Here is a 17,843-nt window from a genome sequence, read left to right as displayed (position 1 = left end):
TTATAAAAGCAAATCTTTGTTCATAAATATTATTGAAATAAACATCCCCCCTTCAGGGTACAATCTCTTTGTACATTAAAGGCAACAATCTATGAATTGGTTATTCAATTGGTCTGTATCTAAATCTTCCTCATAAAATACCAATAAGTATGAACTATTGGGATAAAACATGTTAAATAAACAATGGATGAGTCCATTTACGCCATCTGAATGGAGGTAGAATCTCTTCTGAGTGACTTTGGATGTAATAAGTGGAAACCCACTGAATGTTTAGAAAGTCAATGTAAGACAGAAAGTTTGAGAATTCAATTAAAGCCAGACCAGTGAGTTATCATGTTTCACCAGCAGAGGGCAGCCTGATTAAATGGAGAAGTAATAAAACTATGATCACTTCCTCACAAAATACAAAGGTAGGCAAGAAAAATGACCAGATAACGTCAACTTTTAAACTAATAAATTCAGTCCAAGCCTCTGTAACATGACAGATGTCACAGGGCAACACAGAGACAAACCACCATGCACACTCACACTTAGGGAGAATTTGGAGAGACTAATTAACCTGACAGTCATGTTTTTGGACTGTGGGATGAAGCCGGAGTACCCGGAGAGAACCCATGCATACACAGAGAGAACATGCAAACTCCGTGCAGAAATAACCTGGGTGGGGAATCGAACCCAGGACCTTCTTGCTGCAAGGCAACAGTCCTACCAACTGTGACTATTTAATCTACTTTTTAACTTCTTAGTAATATCCTCTAAACCTCCGAATTTGCTCTAAAATGAACAATAATTGTTGAAATGTTATAACAGAGGAAATTACCCTGTTGTAAATAACTTTTACAGAAGGACAAAAATGTGATCGGGAAGTGAATTTGTTAGTTCTGCTTTTTTTCAGAACCTAATCTGCCTACCCAAAGGGTAGGGCTTCTGCAGCTAACAGAATGTGTGCTAACTGCGCAGTGAGGTGAGTAATCAGTGAATCATTGGAAAAAAAACTGGAGCGTCTGGCATTAAACTCGTTTGCTGAGAAAAAGAACAGGGAGAGGACGGGATCCAAGAGGATAAATCACTTTTATTAAAAAAAAAAAAGAAAAGAGAAAATTAAAACGCAGCTCATTTTACACAATGAAGCATATGTACAGAATACAAAACTCAATTGTTGCTCTCACTGATACAGCACTACGGGGGAATTATTGGATTCATTTTTCAAAAAGGCACCAGGGCGGGTTGTGACGAGTTGAGTGAGTCAACACACCGTCACAGAACATTTTGGGCACGAGTAAGCGTGGAGAACATAAAGTTCAGACCAAAAAGTTGAAGAGCAAATTTTACATTCGACTTCACAAATGGTTCTTATGCGCCATCTGCAAAAAAAAAAGACAATTAAATCTACCTTGTACTGATAAACGCTTTAAAGATATGTTTCAAAGTATAATCCAGCTTCCATGGGAGCATTTTGTATCTCACATAGTTTAATAATTTGGGCTTCAGCAGCATCAGTTCCTTCAAGTGTAATCTACAAAAACTGTCATCAGGTTTACATGTTTTTTCATGTCAAAGAAAGTATATTTGCATAATTTACAGCAATATACAAAGATATTTAAACAAATACTGTACACTCTACAGTAAAGCACTTTTACTATGACAACAAACACACACAAAAAAAAAACAACTTAAAAATAAGTTATCAATCAGACTGAAAAAGGCTTGGGGCAAAAACAGTTAGAATAATTTAAATACCAGCTCATTGGTAGTTTTTGGGAAGCGGAGTAAAAAAATATTCAGTTTGGTCGGAAAACATCAGAAATGAAACATATAACATGACAAAAGATCAACATTAAGTTGTACGTCTAAAAAGCAAGTTAAAATGAATACATACAGGCAGAAAAACAGTGAAGCTTTCCCAAACAATCAATAAACACATAAATATTAACATTTTCTAACAAAATTAGAAGTAAATAAGATTATAAAACTAAAATACAAGTGATGATAATTCATCTGAAAAAGGTTTAAAATTTGAAGTTATATAGCTGAAACTAATCAAGAGTCTTAGTGGAGAATAGATGTTTTTTTTACAAAGAAGTAAAAAACAAAGAGAGATTACATTTTAGTGGTAAAACTTGACATGAACCCTGGCTTATTTTGGACGTGCATCACAGTTCATTACATTTCTTCTGAAAATGCCGACCCTCAAAATCCCATCAACCTCGTCCGGTCTGTACAAATGTGTGAACAAGACAACAATACAAAAGGCAGATAAACTGGTATGTTAGCAAAATTGTAAGTTGGTAAATCCACTGAATAATTTTAAGATCCATACAGCAGGATGACGCGAACGTTCAACCACACAGATTTATGTGTTTTATGTACATTTTAGAGCCACTGAAGTTGAAATCAAAGGCCACAAAGTTGAATGGTGACGTGATAATACTGTGATAAAACAACTGTTAGATTATATCATATGTATGCATGGGCTGGCTGTAGATATAAAGGTTGTAAAAATTTGTGGTTTGAAAAGTGCAAAAAATTTTTTGTGATACTTCTACTTTCGATATGACCATGTGGGTGGTTGCCCAGGGCGGCGTTAGAAAAAGGGGGTGGCACCAGACGAAAAAACATTAAATGAGCAATTTTTCATTTCTTCTTTGTATGCACATAGATGTCTGGAGAGGTTTTCACATGCCCCAGGTTTTAGATGGTTATGTTTTAGAGCAGTTTGTGACTGTAGACGGCGACAGACTGAGGACTTTGGAAATAGGCCAGTCGCAATGAGCAATAAATCAATTAATTGTAAAATAAATTAAAACAAGCTCCATGTTTTATCATTTCTCTATCAAAAACTGGATGATAAAATTCTTCAGTCTGGAGTTTCGGTCTAAACTAGACGTCATAATTTTATTTGTAGTTTCTGTTGTTTTGTTCATCTATTTATTTTGTATCTATAAATGTCTTCCAGTTCCAAATTCTGGATGTTTCTTAGAATTTAAGGCGTATTCATCTTCCATTATCATAACTATACTTGAAAATAGACTCAAAACAACAATATTGTCATTTATCGCAATAGCTTCTGGGACAACTTATCATCCAGCAAAATTTGTAATTGTGACAGGTTGGAAATACTTTCTTATCGCAATAAATACTAAAAGAAATATTGTGATGATAAATCGTAAAATGAAATGTACTGTTATATTTAGTGTATGTTTGTTCTATTGCGTTACTTCTTTTTTTTATACCAACATAAGAATGTAATAATGCTATAGAAAATATTATTTTAAGTAATATTCATGAATTTATGTTTTACATTCTTGATTTAAATTTTGGAGTTGATAGCAACAAACCATGGTATTTTTGCTCAGCTCATGCCTAGTTACTCCAGATAAATATTGAGTCTACAGCAGTTTTCAGAGAGATTTAGGATGAAGTGGATATAGTGTTCCTAGTTAGGTCTTCAGCTGCACAATATTGAACATAAACATCACTGACCAGATGCTACTGACCTACCAGTAAAAACTGACACTGTAAACCTCACAGCCTCTCACACACGACGTGTAAACACACAGGTAGCGTCCTCCACTGCACCACATTCATGAGAGGGATTACTGTCCTCTGCCACTTTGTTGCTAGACTCACTGAATGGTTTTATGATGGTGAACTTAATGGCTCAAATGGTCATTGACTGGGATTTACACTGGGACTCACATTAGTCCACTTCAGGACATTAATAACACACAAAAAGTAAAAAACAAAAAGTAACATTTTTCCAGTTTGCAGCTTCATGTAACGGAATAAAACACGATCTGACCCCTTTGTTGGTCAGATTCATTGAAAGCATGCGATTCAGGCAGGTAAATGCTTGCTGTGGGCTAAGGCTAAATAAAACCGGGTTAAAAGTCAGACGAGCTGGAGATCAGCTTCGTCACAGAGTCTAGTTGTCAAGTAGTTGATCAGCCTCCAAGTCAGAGGTAAGATGTGTGTTGTGTGTTTCTTGCCTTTGCCCTCCCTTTGAACCCGGAGCAGCGTTCTGAGTAGGCATGGGCCGGTTGCCGGTTTCAACGTATACCGTGATATGGTTTGAAAACCACGCAAATTTAGCGCCATACTGTGCTTGCAGTGTAAGCATTTATTTTTGTAATGTCTGGTCAGCAAAAAGGTGGAGCTCAAATCCCACTGGTCCTCTGCTGCTGCATAGTTACTAGCTCTGCATGTTTACGCAGCTTCCAAAGACAAATAACTTTGACTATGAACACAGAGATTACGATGATAGACTAATTTGAAATTGCAGTTAAATTCTCATCTGTCTGAATTGTTTTTTTTTAGAAAAAGCAGAGCTTCCTGCAGCAACAGGTCATGTCACAGGGTGAAGATCAGCCCACAATTGAGCAAATATTTAAGAAGCAAATCGCGTATGCATTTACGTCACAGCATGATAAAGAAAATGCAAAATAACACAGTTTCAAGCTGTCGCCATAATACCGTGATTCCGCGAAACCAAAGGTCATAATTTCATACCGGCCCATGCCTAGTTCCGACCCGCCTGCACTGTAAATGATGAGGAATGGGTGCAGGTGCCCGGAAACGAGCCTCGGGTCTGCATCAGTCCGTATCAGGGGCTGCTGCTGGCCTCCACGTCGCTCTCATCAGGACTGCCCTTGTAAATCGGGCTTTTGTTCTGCAGCGCCGGCTCGTATTTTCCTGAGGGCGACTTGTTGTTAGCTTCACTGCTGTTTTTAATACCGTAAAAGAAGTAGATGGCAAAGCCTGGAGGAAAAAGGGCAGATAAAAGAAATGACATGAGCACGCTGCCCCAGTTAGATGGAACAGAAGGGAACAAGGGTTTGGAAACGTTTAAACGCACCGATAACCATCCAGACTGAGAAGCGGCACCATGTACCAATGTCCAGCTGCATCATGAGGTAGATGTTGACAAAAACGCTGAACAGAGGCAACCATGGAAGCAGTGGGACCTTGAGAAAACAAAGATTACATTTAGGAACTGCTCAGTGAAACACTACAAGTGCCAAAACACACAAAAAAAATCAGTCATCTGACCTTGAAGGTCAGAGCCTCTTTGCTCTGTGGCTGCCTCCATATGATGATAATGCAGACGACGCAGAGCAGAGCCAAGATGATGCAGGGCACTATCACAGCTGGATGTGCAACAAGCAGCTGGTCCAAACCGTTTGCCAGGATGATGCACAGAATGGTGATGAGAACAGCTGTGAAAACAGGAGAAAGAAAACAAACTCAGATCCTGCTGGACATGACTCTAACAAGTAGACTGAGCACTTGGTAGCAGACTTACAAATAACAGCTGTGGTAACGTAGACTATCATCCCAGAGGTCTTAGTTGGGATTTTCCCACTTGGGCAGAAGAGCAGCTTGGCAGTGAATGTCTCATGGAGGGGTCTGTCTTCCATCTCCATGCCATACTCGTCCCCGCTGTCCCCGCCGCTCACAGCCACCTTCTCGCCTTCCACCAGCTCCACCAGCTTCTCCGTCTGACTGGACGAATTCAGATTGCCTGGCTGATACCTGTTGAGTGAGGGCAGAGAGGCTGTTTTAAACTGAAACATCAAGGAAAACGTCTTCTGTACTGTTGAAAATATCACCAAGTTATCATGACAGGCTTACACATAATAAATTGCCCCAGAAGTTACTGCAATACACAATAATGTTGTTTTGAGACCATTTTCAAATAATACATTTATAATGCAGTCATGATAATGACTGCATTATAAATGCAGTCAAGAAGAATGACTGCATTATAAATGCAGTCAAATAATGACCAATTTCTATCAGAAAACTCTTCCCTTTGCTTGATTTGTGTTTTATTGGGTTTTTAGTCCACGACTCACTGTTATCTGTTATATTAGTGTCTATTATTAAAGATAAAGCTGTCAGGATAAATAAGAAAAATTATCGGCCTGTGTGCTATCCAAGGTCCTGCGCCTTTAGACCGAGTAAGATAGAACATTTTCTCCTTACTTCAGATAACCAGTTTAATTTTAAATCAAACTATGGCACAGATATGTGTATATTCACTTTGAAAGAATTTAGATTTGTATATTGGGAATAATTCTACAATTTTTATGTGTTTAATTAATTTTTCAAAGCTCTATGATGAGATGGACACTGAGATGGACTAGTGCAAGTCTGTTATTTGTTGGTGCCTCTACTTTTCACGCTGCATTACGTACACAATGTGTGTAGATTACAGTACATGTTTCTTTATGTCGTCATCTTGATGCTAACGGATATCGCACAAAGTTTAGTCTTTTTGTAAAACTGTGACATATCTATGATTACCATCGTCCTCAGACTATTTATTTGAATTAAAATTTTAATATATGAACCTATTTGGGTCTTTAATAAAGTTGATGATGATAAAAGTGCTTACCTGAGAATTAAGACACAAATAGCCACTAATGAGTATGCCAGCAGCGTTCCTATGGACATGAGGTCAACCAGGGCCGCCAGATCGAACAGGAATGCCATCAGCGCTGCGAGGAGAAAACAAGAATTAAGAAAAACTCATTCTGTGGACGCAAACGCTTACAGCCACTTCAACCCCATCGGAACTGCTGCATTTTTTTCCTGTCGCATTCAGGAAGCTTTATCGATCCTGAACTGACATCCTGACAGACACGCTGAGACAAGACAGAGAAGAGCTGGAAATCTAATTAAAAACTGTGCTGACTCACTGCGATGGGAGAACAACACAGCTGAATCCTACCAACAGATATGTTACCTGCAACGATTCCAGAAACAATGGTAGCCAGGATGGGGGTCTTTGTGCGAGTGTTCATCCTGGACAGAACCCGGAACAGCAGCCCGTCCTCGGCCATAGCGTAAATAACCCGAGGCATGGGGAACATGGAACCCAGTAAACTGAGAGGAGAGCAAAAGCGAGACTTCAAATAGCTGCTTACAGCAAGTTACGGGTGTTAGGGTTTCCCTTCCTCACCTGGTGGACAGCGCACAGAGAGAACCCACGGCCACGATGTATCTGGCTGGCGCCCAGCCGACGTAGCTGAAGGCCTCGGGTAGAGGGCTGTCAGTGTTCAGCTGGTAATACGGCATCATCATGGTCAGGGCAGCTGACACGCCAAAGTAGGCGAAAAAACAGATGAGCAGCGAGGCCACGATGCCAATGGGGATGGACCGCATGGGGTTCTTAGCTTCTTCGCCTGGAGGAAGAAAACGACGGAAAAAGGATGAGCTGCAAGTTAAATGTCACTGAGAACCGAATAAATAAATTAAAACCAGCTTGCACTGAGTTGCAAAAGTACACCTTAAGCACATTTCATCACAACCACAAACCAGAACATACTGATACAGCGTTTTATGTAACTGACAAACACAAAGTAGTGCATAATAATTAGCTAATATATCTGCAAAACTCTAAAGAGTGTGTGTACATCTGTACCCCTCTAACCATCTTAACTGATTTAGCCGACATGTAAAACAGTATGCATTGTGCAACGCTAATAGTATGCATCGTAAATCTGAAAAGTATGGCATGAATTACAGCTGCAAATGTTTGGAGATATTTCTTTACCAGCTGTGCACATCCAAAGAAAATCTTCACACATTCTGCTTTGCAAGAATGTGTGAAGCTGAAACTTAGTCAGATTTGACTTTTTCCTTCTACTAAACTTTCCAACAATATCTTTGGATGCAGCACTCTGAAATGTCGTCTTTAATATTTATACAAACAGCTGAGCTTCACTTTTTAAACCGAATCAAAGTATTCGTGTAAGTATCAGCTGTAATATATTAATATGATCACATTTCCTACTGAATATGAACGGCAGACATTTTCTATCAGGCTAGAGTCAGTGGCCATATAGGCAGTCATGTTACTCTATTTGCACTTTGGAAATATAAAACATCCTTACTTGTTGTGGCAATACAGTCAAAGCCCACAAAGGCGTAGAAGCAGGTGGCAGCGCCAGACAAAATCCCAGAGAGGCCAAACGGGGCAAAACCACCGTCACCAAACTTCTCTGTCAGACTGGGGAAAAACAGAAAAAGCAACATTTAGAACTCCAGAACAAAACAGAACTTATGTTGGCAATAGAGACCAATACTCACTCCTTTTGGGTGACATTAGTGTCATTCTTGAAGTTAAGGTAGTCGTCTTTCTCGAGGTTCCAGTTGTTAACGTCTCCCTTGACGAAGCCGGATATGATGACGAAGCCCAGGACCACCAGATTGACTCCCGTGAAGATTTTGTTCACCAGCGCCGACTCGCTCACGCCGAAGGCCAAGAGACCTGAGGGGAGCAGACGCCGCAGGAAGCGAGGGGAAGAAATTCATATTCAGGATCAGTAACTGCATGTCCTGTTGCGTGGGCAGATATGTTCCGACAAACCATCACTCTGCAGCAGCAATCCTCTGATTAGCTCTTCCTAACACTGCTGCTGGCATGTGACATTAGCTGAAAGATTGGTGTGACAACTGTTCTGGTCGACTAATAAGATCTCTTTAGCTGCATAAACAGGAGTTTGTTTTTCCCTTCCCCTTCTACTAAAACTTTTAAGCTCTCAGCAAACTCACCGGTTAGCAGCAGGACCAGGATTAGGGCGAACAGATCTGGATACTCCGCTAGCACATTTCCAGGCACTTTCATTTCCATGGATGCTTTAAAGAAGCCGGATATTTTTCGTTCGACCAGGTTGTCAAAGGTCGAGCTCCAAGCCCTGGCCACACTGGCCGTACCTAAAAGAAAACAGAAGAGAAATCAAAAATCTGTTCATCACTGGAAACTTCATTCATTTCACTCGTCTGTAATCAAGCCCGTCATGATAAATTTTTCTGGACGATAAATTGTTCCAGAAATTATTACGGTAAACAATAATATTGTTGTTTCAAGACAATTTTCAAGTGATACAATGCTAATGGAATAATAATGCAAGAACAAATTCTTAAAGATTAATAAACTTTAAGCTCTAATGAATATTTAACAATGGAAACATTGTTATATGTTATAATGGAAACATTCAAATATCCAAAATGAATGAACAAAACAACAGAAACAACAAACAAATAAAATTGTCCTAAAAAAAGGTTAGTTGAGATCAAAGCACCAGACTTTTTTAGAAAAAGAGAAAATCAAACAATAATAAAAGAAAATCCTTCGTCTCGTTTTAATTCATAATTGATCTATTGCGACAGACCTCTTTATAAGCAATCTATTCTATGCTATTCAAATTTACTGCAATGAGCTTGTTTAACACTTTATCTTCCTAAACTGGAACTCACCAATGACATAAGAGAGGATGAGGTTCCATCCCGTTATGAAGGCCCATATTTCTCCCACCGTCACGTAGCTGTAGAGGTATGCGGAGCCCGTTTTGGGGACACGGGCGCCAAACTCGGCATAGCACAGGCCAGCCATCATGGAGGACAGGGCGGCGATGAGGAAACATAAGACAATGGCCGGTCCCGCCTTCTCTCTAGCGACCTCACCTGCGAGGACGTAGACGCCAGCGCCCAGCGTGGAGCCCACCCCCAAGGCGATGAGGTCCAGGGTGGATAAGCAGCGGGCAAACTGCGTCTCTTCATTGGAGAAGTCCAGTGCCCGGCGGCGCAGCAGGATTTTGCCAAAGTTGGACAGCATGCTGGCCATGATGGCTGTGATTATGCGTGGGTGCAGGAAAAGGCTATGCTTTTTAAATAATGCTAGCGTAGGTGGATGAGTGTGTGTGAGATGGGCACCGCTTATACAGAACACCTGTTCTCCGGTTTGGATCAGGACAGCAGGAAAGCTTGGGACAAACGAGGTAAACAACAAGTACTTGAATACTACTGGTCCTCTGATGTGTGTGTTTACTTAGGCAGGAGTTACTGGAGTACACAAAGCAGGAAGTGGCAGGTGTGTTGTCGAAGCAGCAGATTAGGACCTATGAGGAAACACAACAAGGAAAAATCTTTAACAGGGTTCTCATTCAGTACCTGCCAAAGCTTACACTTCTTACAGCTCAGATATCGTAATTAAACAGAGCTTACAGCATTGTTCCCGTTTCTACGAAAGAAAAATTAGGGCAGACTTAAATCATAAAAACAATAACAGGATGTGTGAACTCTGGAAAAGATGTTCCTTATAGGACATAAAATCTCCATGCATCTTTTGTCTAATAATTCAGGTATTTATTAAATAAAACTGTTCTTTAATGCTTTATTGCACTATCAGATAAACTCAGTATTTTGCAGAAATATTCACATCTCTAAAAAAGCTTCTAGAAACAAGGCAGAGGACGGCACAAAAACAAATAAGGAAAAACAACTTTGATCACACTAGTTCTACTGTGAAAAACTGTGGCGGCAGCATCATTCTGTTGGGAAAAAAACAAAACAAAGATTGTCAGAGTAGTTTACACCAAAAATATTACATAATGTGCAGACGTTACCTGTCAGTCGAAGACGACTGAGTTATGATGTGCAGAAGAATGAGGAAAAAATGAGAATGTATCAGGTAGAGACAGCCTCCAAAAAACATTGCAACTGAATATGTAACTAAATTGTTTTGAATGAATATATTTTATGAATGGAAATACATGTTTTATTTAATACTGAAGTTGAAATTCAGTATTTTCTTCAAATTAGTTATGAATATCCCTCTTATTGGCCAGCAGTCCTTCAGTAAGAAGGTAAAAAAGTATTCTACCTCCTGACATGAGAACCAGGTTACACAACTTCCAGGAATTCAAACCAGTTTAGTATACGATCATGAGATCTCGGTGGGGCACACGGTGACCTCGTGAAGACAAAAGGAGATCGAGTACTATCCTGCCAGGCCTAATTCTTCATTTCTTTTTTTTTTTTTGCTTTAACAAATAAACCTGCCATGTGACACATCTTAGTACAAACACAGGAACACCTTGCTCAAACCCTCACCACTTCCTTGCAGCGAGAAAGTGCAGACTACTGCTGGTTCAGTGTTGTTCTAAAAGCTTGGGAAAGGCTGTGAGGAGATGATGGGGTTGAATCAAACTAACATCAACAAGAGAGAGGTGGGGAGGACAGCATGAGCCAGTAATGTGATAAGGTGAACCTGCTGCTCTGGGAAAACACCGATGGAGTTCAAAACACTCAGAAACTGAACCTGATCTACAGAAAGGTTTAAATTAACCCAAAACCAGCTTTTGATGACGTAAACACCTGCTGCGTCACATCGGCAAATAATAAATGTTAATAATTAGAAGAGTTTCTGCAAACAAGACTTCAGCGCATCACAGTCCAAGGACATTTAGAGGAGTCAATTCAAGTGAAGAAACTTGCTGTTTTTTCTCAGAGCTTATCCAGCTATCAGATGGACGAGAATAAATACACAAATGAATTTAGGACTGACGTAAACCCCAAAGGTTAACAACCTGAGGAAGTGAAAACGGATTACTAAAGTACAAAGAGGCCTCTTTATACTAAGAAATGCTCAACTGACACTTACGGTATCACAAAGAAACTGGTTCCACAACATTTCGACTCCGAGTTTGCATAACATCTGTTTAACTTTCCGAGCAGTCAGTCCGCCGATCTGGGTTTGGCTAAAACAACATTGCCTGTGCAAACCTGCTCAGATTAACAGATAAAAGTTAACTTAAAAACTTGTGGAAATTCAGAACAGAAATTTGCACATTATAAACTGAGCGTGTGAATGACAGGAAGCTCAGTGCATTGTGTTAATCTGCTATCTGAGATCACACAAAAGCAAAGCATGCATGAGCCGAGATAATAATGTGATGAATGTGCAAAAATCATCCTCAAATTTACAGCAATGCTCTTGCAGACACATGGAACTCCTGCTTGTGATATCAAGGACAGTGAAAGTTTATCTGTTCTGCAAGTGCAACATTATTCAGACATTACGAAGAAGCTAAATAATCAAGAAAACTGTAACTTATAACAGCTTCATGTGACAGTGTCGTTATCAAAACAACAGACCTTTGTTCTGTTAATCGGGTGCGTTTGAGATTAGAGTGGCAATCTGAAGAACTAAAAGCTGATATTTCAATTATTTAAAAGATAACCACACATTCTAACTGGTTTAAAGGTTTATCACAAGATAGACAGTACACATGTTAGTTTATTGTTCTTTAACAAACTGGCCATTGTACTTTGCACAATATTTCACATTTCACTTCTTTTACCTGTCACAAATGAAAACTTGAATGCAAAACACTACGCCGCATGATGGGAAAAAGTCCAAGGGGTCTGAATTCTGTGAAAGTCCTGTTCTTCAGGGACTTTGAGAAAGTATAAAAAGCAATGCTGTGTCTTGTCTGAGGCCGTTTAAGCTGTGACACCTGATTCCTTGACATTTCAGGCCAGTCGGTCACTTCACTGCTCAGCCGGTGAAGAGAAGTGAAACTCTACCCCGGACCGTCTCAGTGTCACAGCGTCTACAAAAGACAAAAGACGAACTTTTTGCCTTAAGAAGGATCTGTTGTCTGACCAGTTTTGTTTAAACAAAACAAAAGTCTTGTTTGTTTTTTGTTTGTTTTTTTGTCTTGCAAAGCAAAAATCTTGGTTTAAACGTTTTAAAACACAAGAATCTAATTCTGGCTCCTTTCAGTGAACAGGACATAAACTCACAGTGCTTCAGTACAGACAATATCCTATTAATACCACAAAAGCAACACGACCAATTAATCAAAGCATGTCTCGTTCTACCGGATCAAAAGAATGCCTCGGTTCGTACAGCTTAGGATTGGAAGAAATAAAAGACAAACACGGTGAAACAATGAAATCTAAATAACAGTGCACCCGGGGCGCCGCCACAATAAACACTCGCCCCTCTGAAGACGATGGGAAACGGGTGCTGGGTGGAAATGCTCTAACCTCCTGCTTGGTGTGACATTCCAGCAGCATTTTTCCACTTGCACACCAGGAACTGAGATCTGAGGGGCGTCAGCGTTGTGCTAATAAACACCTATTAACAAAGTGCCATGGCTGGCTGAATGTGACCCTCACAGGGGTTCACCCAGCACCTCACAGAGTTGTTTGAGTGCAACCAGGAGAGCACTTTTTCTTTTTAGAATGCCAAATATCTGGAGGGTTTACGATGGCCTCATTAAAACGAGCCATCGCTGCGGCTTCGCTCATGTCAGCGCGCCGCTAATCTTTTCCTTGTGGTTTCCATGAGGGCTACAAACTCCACACACTCTTAAAAAGACCATCCAAGACACGACTTAACATATAACTAAATATTCAGTGAGATAAAGAACCCTGCTGTTCACAACAGCAGGGTTCTTGTCATAGTTTGTCCCTTAAAGGTTCTTCGTGCCGGCAGGACTGGTAACCCACCATTTCGGTCCAACTGCGCTCCGGTTATAACAGGCTTCAGGGATAATGGTTCTGTTGCTTGAGCTTCACTGCAGCTGCTGCCACGTACTGCACGGTAAGAGGATTATTTTGGAAGGTAACAAACATGCTAACCTCATTATAAGTTGTTTCTGGGTCATGTTCTAACTTGAACAACACATGGGTTTGTTTTGACTGCAGTCACTAGTGTTGATGCTGTGGAGGTTACAGAACGGCGCCGGAAGGAAGAGGCATCACAAATCTGTTCCATCCATTCAACCCACTAGACACCCTGGTCTCTAGTGGGGTCGGGCTGGGTGCTGATGCCCATCTCCAGATAATGTTCAAAGTGACTGAGTAATTATTGTTCAATTTACTACAACACCATCCATAGAGTATGACTCAGGCCAAAAATACTTTAGTGAAGCCTTTGTCTAAGCAGCACAAACCAGCCTGATTAGCCACATTTCTTTGACTCAGTTTTTTAACAAGCTTGCTTTGTTCTAAGACATTAAAGCAAAAAAAGAAAAAAAAACTCTGGGTGTGGCATTAATCTAAATCCCTTGAAATAGTGGGAATATAAAATGGATCAATATCAGTTGGATCATGTTATATAGATTTAGATTGTAATTTTTTTTTAAAAAAGAAAGAAAGAAAAACTGTGAAACTTCACTCAAACTCATGGGAATCTGTGTTATCTGTAGGACCAAATGGAACAAGACAAAGATTGCACTGCAAGAGTAAGAACCTGACCACATAAATACTATTATAAGCTCTTTATTATTCCAAAAATGATGCTGCAGTATTCTTCAGCAATCCTCCAACATTGTCTGAATTTATGTGTAGCCCCATTGAGTGAAAAATATATGTTGTATTAATGAAAATCTGCACAAAAGCCCCCAACAAAGCCCGTTCTGGGACCTTTGTTCACGTATCTGTGGAAAAGACCAACCGCTGAGACTGAACTGACCGACCTCTCAATTCACCTGGCAGGACACAGCAACCCGTGCCAAGAGCTGCTCTCCCCAGTCAAACAGAATGTGACGGACAACCTGCTCGCTTTCCCATGACCAACTCCAGCTCTGACTTGCTTTAACAGGACCTGGGAGCGGCAGCATTAAGCTCACGTAGAGCGAAAGAGAATAAAGCAGCTTGGCCGTGTGGTACCTAGTAGCCAGATCTTGAATCTCAAGGTGTGGCCGCTGAGCTGCGGCACAGCATGAGAAGATCGCTCGAGACGATTTGACAAAACAGAGAAACGCTTTGAATATATTTAACTTTAAGGGTCTTAAACTCAAGAGCCGCAACTCACCAGAAAAAAAAAAAATGGTACTAATTATTGTACCAGGAGGAACGCAGATCAAAGCCTTTAAAATGTTATAAAACCAAATAAAACTTATATCACAAGGTCTCTTCAGGTCAAAGTCTTCTTAATGAGAAGTGTCAACTTGTGCTATTTAGAGTAACTAACGACTCTCACCTTCTACCTGTTGCTTTTAACAAATGCATATGACTGTTTACAAACATTTATATTTTCTGATATGGGTGATATGGCTCTGCCCAGAGCAGCATAGTCTATGGGTGGGGATGACAAACAACTAAAAAAAAAACATAAAGTAGTTTTCTTTCAGCTGTATAACCTACTTTTCCACATTAAATGTGTTACTTTTGTCCATTTGACTATTCTAGTCAAATGGACAAAAGTAATAACCAAAAGTAATAACCAAGGATGATGATTTGATTATCAAATCATCATCAAATCATGATTTCATCAAATCATAAAATCATCTTGGATGATTTCACATGAAACAGATTATTTAAAAAATTATGAAGTCTCCATTTCGCTAAAATTAATTTAGAGTTAATTCTTATGGAAACACAAACATTAACACTGACAGTGGAGTTTGAATTGTTGTTATAATTATAATTAGATTATGTTAAATTATTTTTTTACTTTTGTGTTCACAATGAAATTCAGTTATTATACCTGCATAATCCACAGTATCATAGTAGATGAAGGTGAGGCAAACATCTATTGTTTATTTGCCTCACCTTGGGTAAACTAATAAAGCAAATATTTAGAAGTAAATCTCGTCACAAATATTTAATGAAACCATTGTAATGTGACTGAGGGCGTTTAAAAAATAGCGAACATAGACATCAAACGTATTAAATAGTAAAAGGACCATTAATATCTTTACTAGAAACTGTTAAACTTTAAATAGGTCAATAAAAAAAACGTGACATTTCACCGTAGCCGCAGAACTGGAGTTGCAGCATGGCTAGCAGTTTTACGGTACATCGACACCTTTACAACTCCACCTCACACCACCTGACCTTGAAGCTCAGTGGGTTTAGTAAACCGCTGAGCTTCAAGGCGTTTTACTGCAGGTTGCTTCCAGCCGGCTGATGCAACGCAGACATGGGAACACCCTGCAGCCTGGCGGCGGCTGCCGGGGACGGATGCTCGCCTCGATGACACTTTGTGGTTTATGCGCAAGAGAAACCCTCAAATAAAACAGCAGTTAAAATGTCTTCACTTACAAGCATCGCCAAACATCTTGAGTGATGTACAGCTGTTAGCATGTGAAGCATCTGCTTCGCTACGTGGCTTCCAAGCGCCCATCGCCTTGTGTTGATATTGTTGCATTCAAGGTATAAGCGACACTCAGTGACTGTCGGCTTTAAGGATCATAAATACAACGCGGCAAAGCGCCAAGCAGTGGTTTAACAGCTTCCTTTCCTAGTATATTGGTGAGAAAATCTGGACATTAAAAGCAACCATTTAATCAACCAACAACACTTTTTTGAGTTCACCTCAGGGCATTTCGACGCACATGTTGGATTTTTCGGTGCTTGGCGGCGGTCTTTGAAAGCAGCATTCCAGGCATCAACACGCCTTGATAAAAAGCGGAAAATCAGCCTCACGATGTTTGAACCGCGTAAAGCGAAGCAATGAATGAAAATATTGTGTGATGAAACTACGGGTGTCAGGTGTATTCTTTAAAAAGAGAGGACTGTTTAAACAGTTTTTCCACAATGGTAACCCCCGGATTAAGTTTCCCTTTTCTGCTCTGTTCTCATTGGTTTTTCCATTACACGCGAGGACTGAGCATCAGCTGATTCCCCGGTCAAATGACAAATTAAGCCGATTTGCTTCATGTTAACTACAGCTAATTAACTCATTATGACTATATCGTTTGGCGAATTGCAAGTCTTTTTCAAACGCGCACACATAAACCGGGTAATGAAGGTGAAGAACGTTTTGTTCTTTAGCGCCAATACAACACGAGGATTGCATCAGTCTTACTACGAGATAAATAAACATTACTAAAGAATGAAAAAAAGCGTCATTGAACACCGCTTGGATCTTTAAATGTCTACATATTTAAAAAATAGTTATGTTTGTACCTTTTGCTGTCTTCTGGAGTGCAATAGTGGGCAGACAGAGACGGAAGAGAAGCAGCGAAGTCTGTAGTTTCTGATGAAATATCCCGCCTGGTTGAGCGTTTTCATCAGTCGTAAAAAAGAGGGCGGGGCATATAAACAAACTGACGCAATACGAAGGCGGAGCTTTTTCACCATGAATGGATCATAACACAGCAGGAAATGTACAGCAGGAAATACTACAACCTTCAATGCAGAGAAGAGCTCCGTGAAGATCGCAAAGTTTGTATTTTAAAGGATCTCAAAGCAGGAAAGCAATGGACTTGCTTAACGTGTGATTTGCTGAGCAAGCAGAAACCAGAGCATTGCACTGGACTTTATTCGCCCATCATTATGGAAAACATGCGTCATCCTCTCGCTTTGTTTCAAAGATTCAGGATAAAAACGCAATGCATTACTAAACATTTATCTCATGTTTACATGTAGATTTGACTTGACTGTGGTTGTGATGTCAGATCGATGCTATTCTTAACATTTGGTATCTCATTTGGTGTGACTGACAGTCACACTGAATCCCACCCTAATATGGTCATATCATATCATATTCAATGCAGTTCATTTAAAAATACATTAATCGCAAAGGGAAAATGCATTTTGTTGTCACTCGTAGTTTTCTTCAAGGAGTTATACCTGCTGATGTTGGGCAGGAAGGATATCCTGCAGCAGCTCGTACTGCAGTGAATCTGAAGAAACCTCTGACTGATTTTGTTTTTGTATAACAGTCTCATGAAGAAGATGCTTAAGGCCGCCTCTAATGATCTTGATTTTATTAAGAATCCTTCTTTGTATAATCATTAGATGTTCCAGAGTTGTCCCAAAACAGACTAAGCTATGTTGTGACAAAGTTCTGTAAACCTTGAAGACTTTTTGGTTTTATTCAGCTCCATCTAATGAATCTTCCTGAGGAAAACAAAACTTGTCATAATTATCTGGGTCAGTTGTCTTCAGAAAACCAAACTGTTTTTTGTTGTTGTTTTTAGGGTTTTACAGCAAATAAGCATGTGAACAGAGTTCAAACTGGGTTAGGATGTCCAACAAGACCTGGCAACCAGTGGGCAACTGGATAAGGGTTGCCTTGTCTCTGATGTGGTAAT

The 17,843-nt window shown here is 39.9% G+C and overlaps 1 protein-coding gene across 2 annotated transcripts; it reads right to left on the bottom strand.

The window, feature by feature from the left end:
- Positions 1-1,052: 1,052 nt before the first annotated feature.
- On the bottom strand, positions 1,053-16,803 carry slc7a3a (solute carrier family 7 member 3a). Of its 2 annotated transcripts, none has more exons than XM_055051297.1 (12): positions 16,714-16,803; positions 9,265-9,905; positions 8,560-8,721; positions 8,095-8,275; positions 7,899-8,014; positions 6,965-7,187; positions 6,749-6,888; positions 6,398-6,500; positions 5,303-5,532; positions 5,050-5,216; positions 4,856-4,964; positions 1,053-4,758 (listed from the first exon to the last, which is right to left on the bottom strand). In XM_055051297.1, exons 2-12 carry the CDS (start codon positions 9,629-9,631, stop codon positions 4,604-4,606), a joined length of 1,953 nt encoding a protein of 650 aa, XP_054907272.1. In that variant the 5' UTR covers positions 9,632-9,905; positions 16,714-16,803; the 3' UTR covers positions 1,053-4,603. The 2 variants fall into 2 exon arrangements, with proteins under 2 accessions (XP_054907272.1, XP_054907273.1); XM_055051298.1 differs by lacking the exon at positions 16,714-16,803 and adding an exon at positions 15,847-15,991.
- Positions 16,804-17,843: the final 1,040 nt, after the last annotated feature.

This window comes from Poeciliopsis prolifica, unplaced genomic scaffold (assembly GCF_027474105.1).
Source record: "Poeciliopsis prolifica strain line A6 unplaced genomic scaffold, Auburn_PproV2 SCAFFOLD033, whole genome shotgun sequence".
Lineage (NCBI taxonomy): Eukaryota > Metazoa > Chordata > Actinopteri > Cyprinodontiformes > Poeciliidae > Poeciliopsis > Poeciliopsis prolifica.
This window is presented reverse-complemented; position numbering and strand designations above follow the sequence as displayed.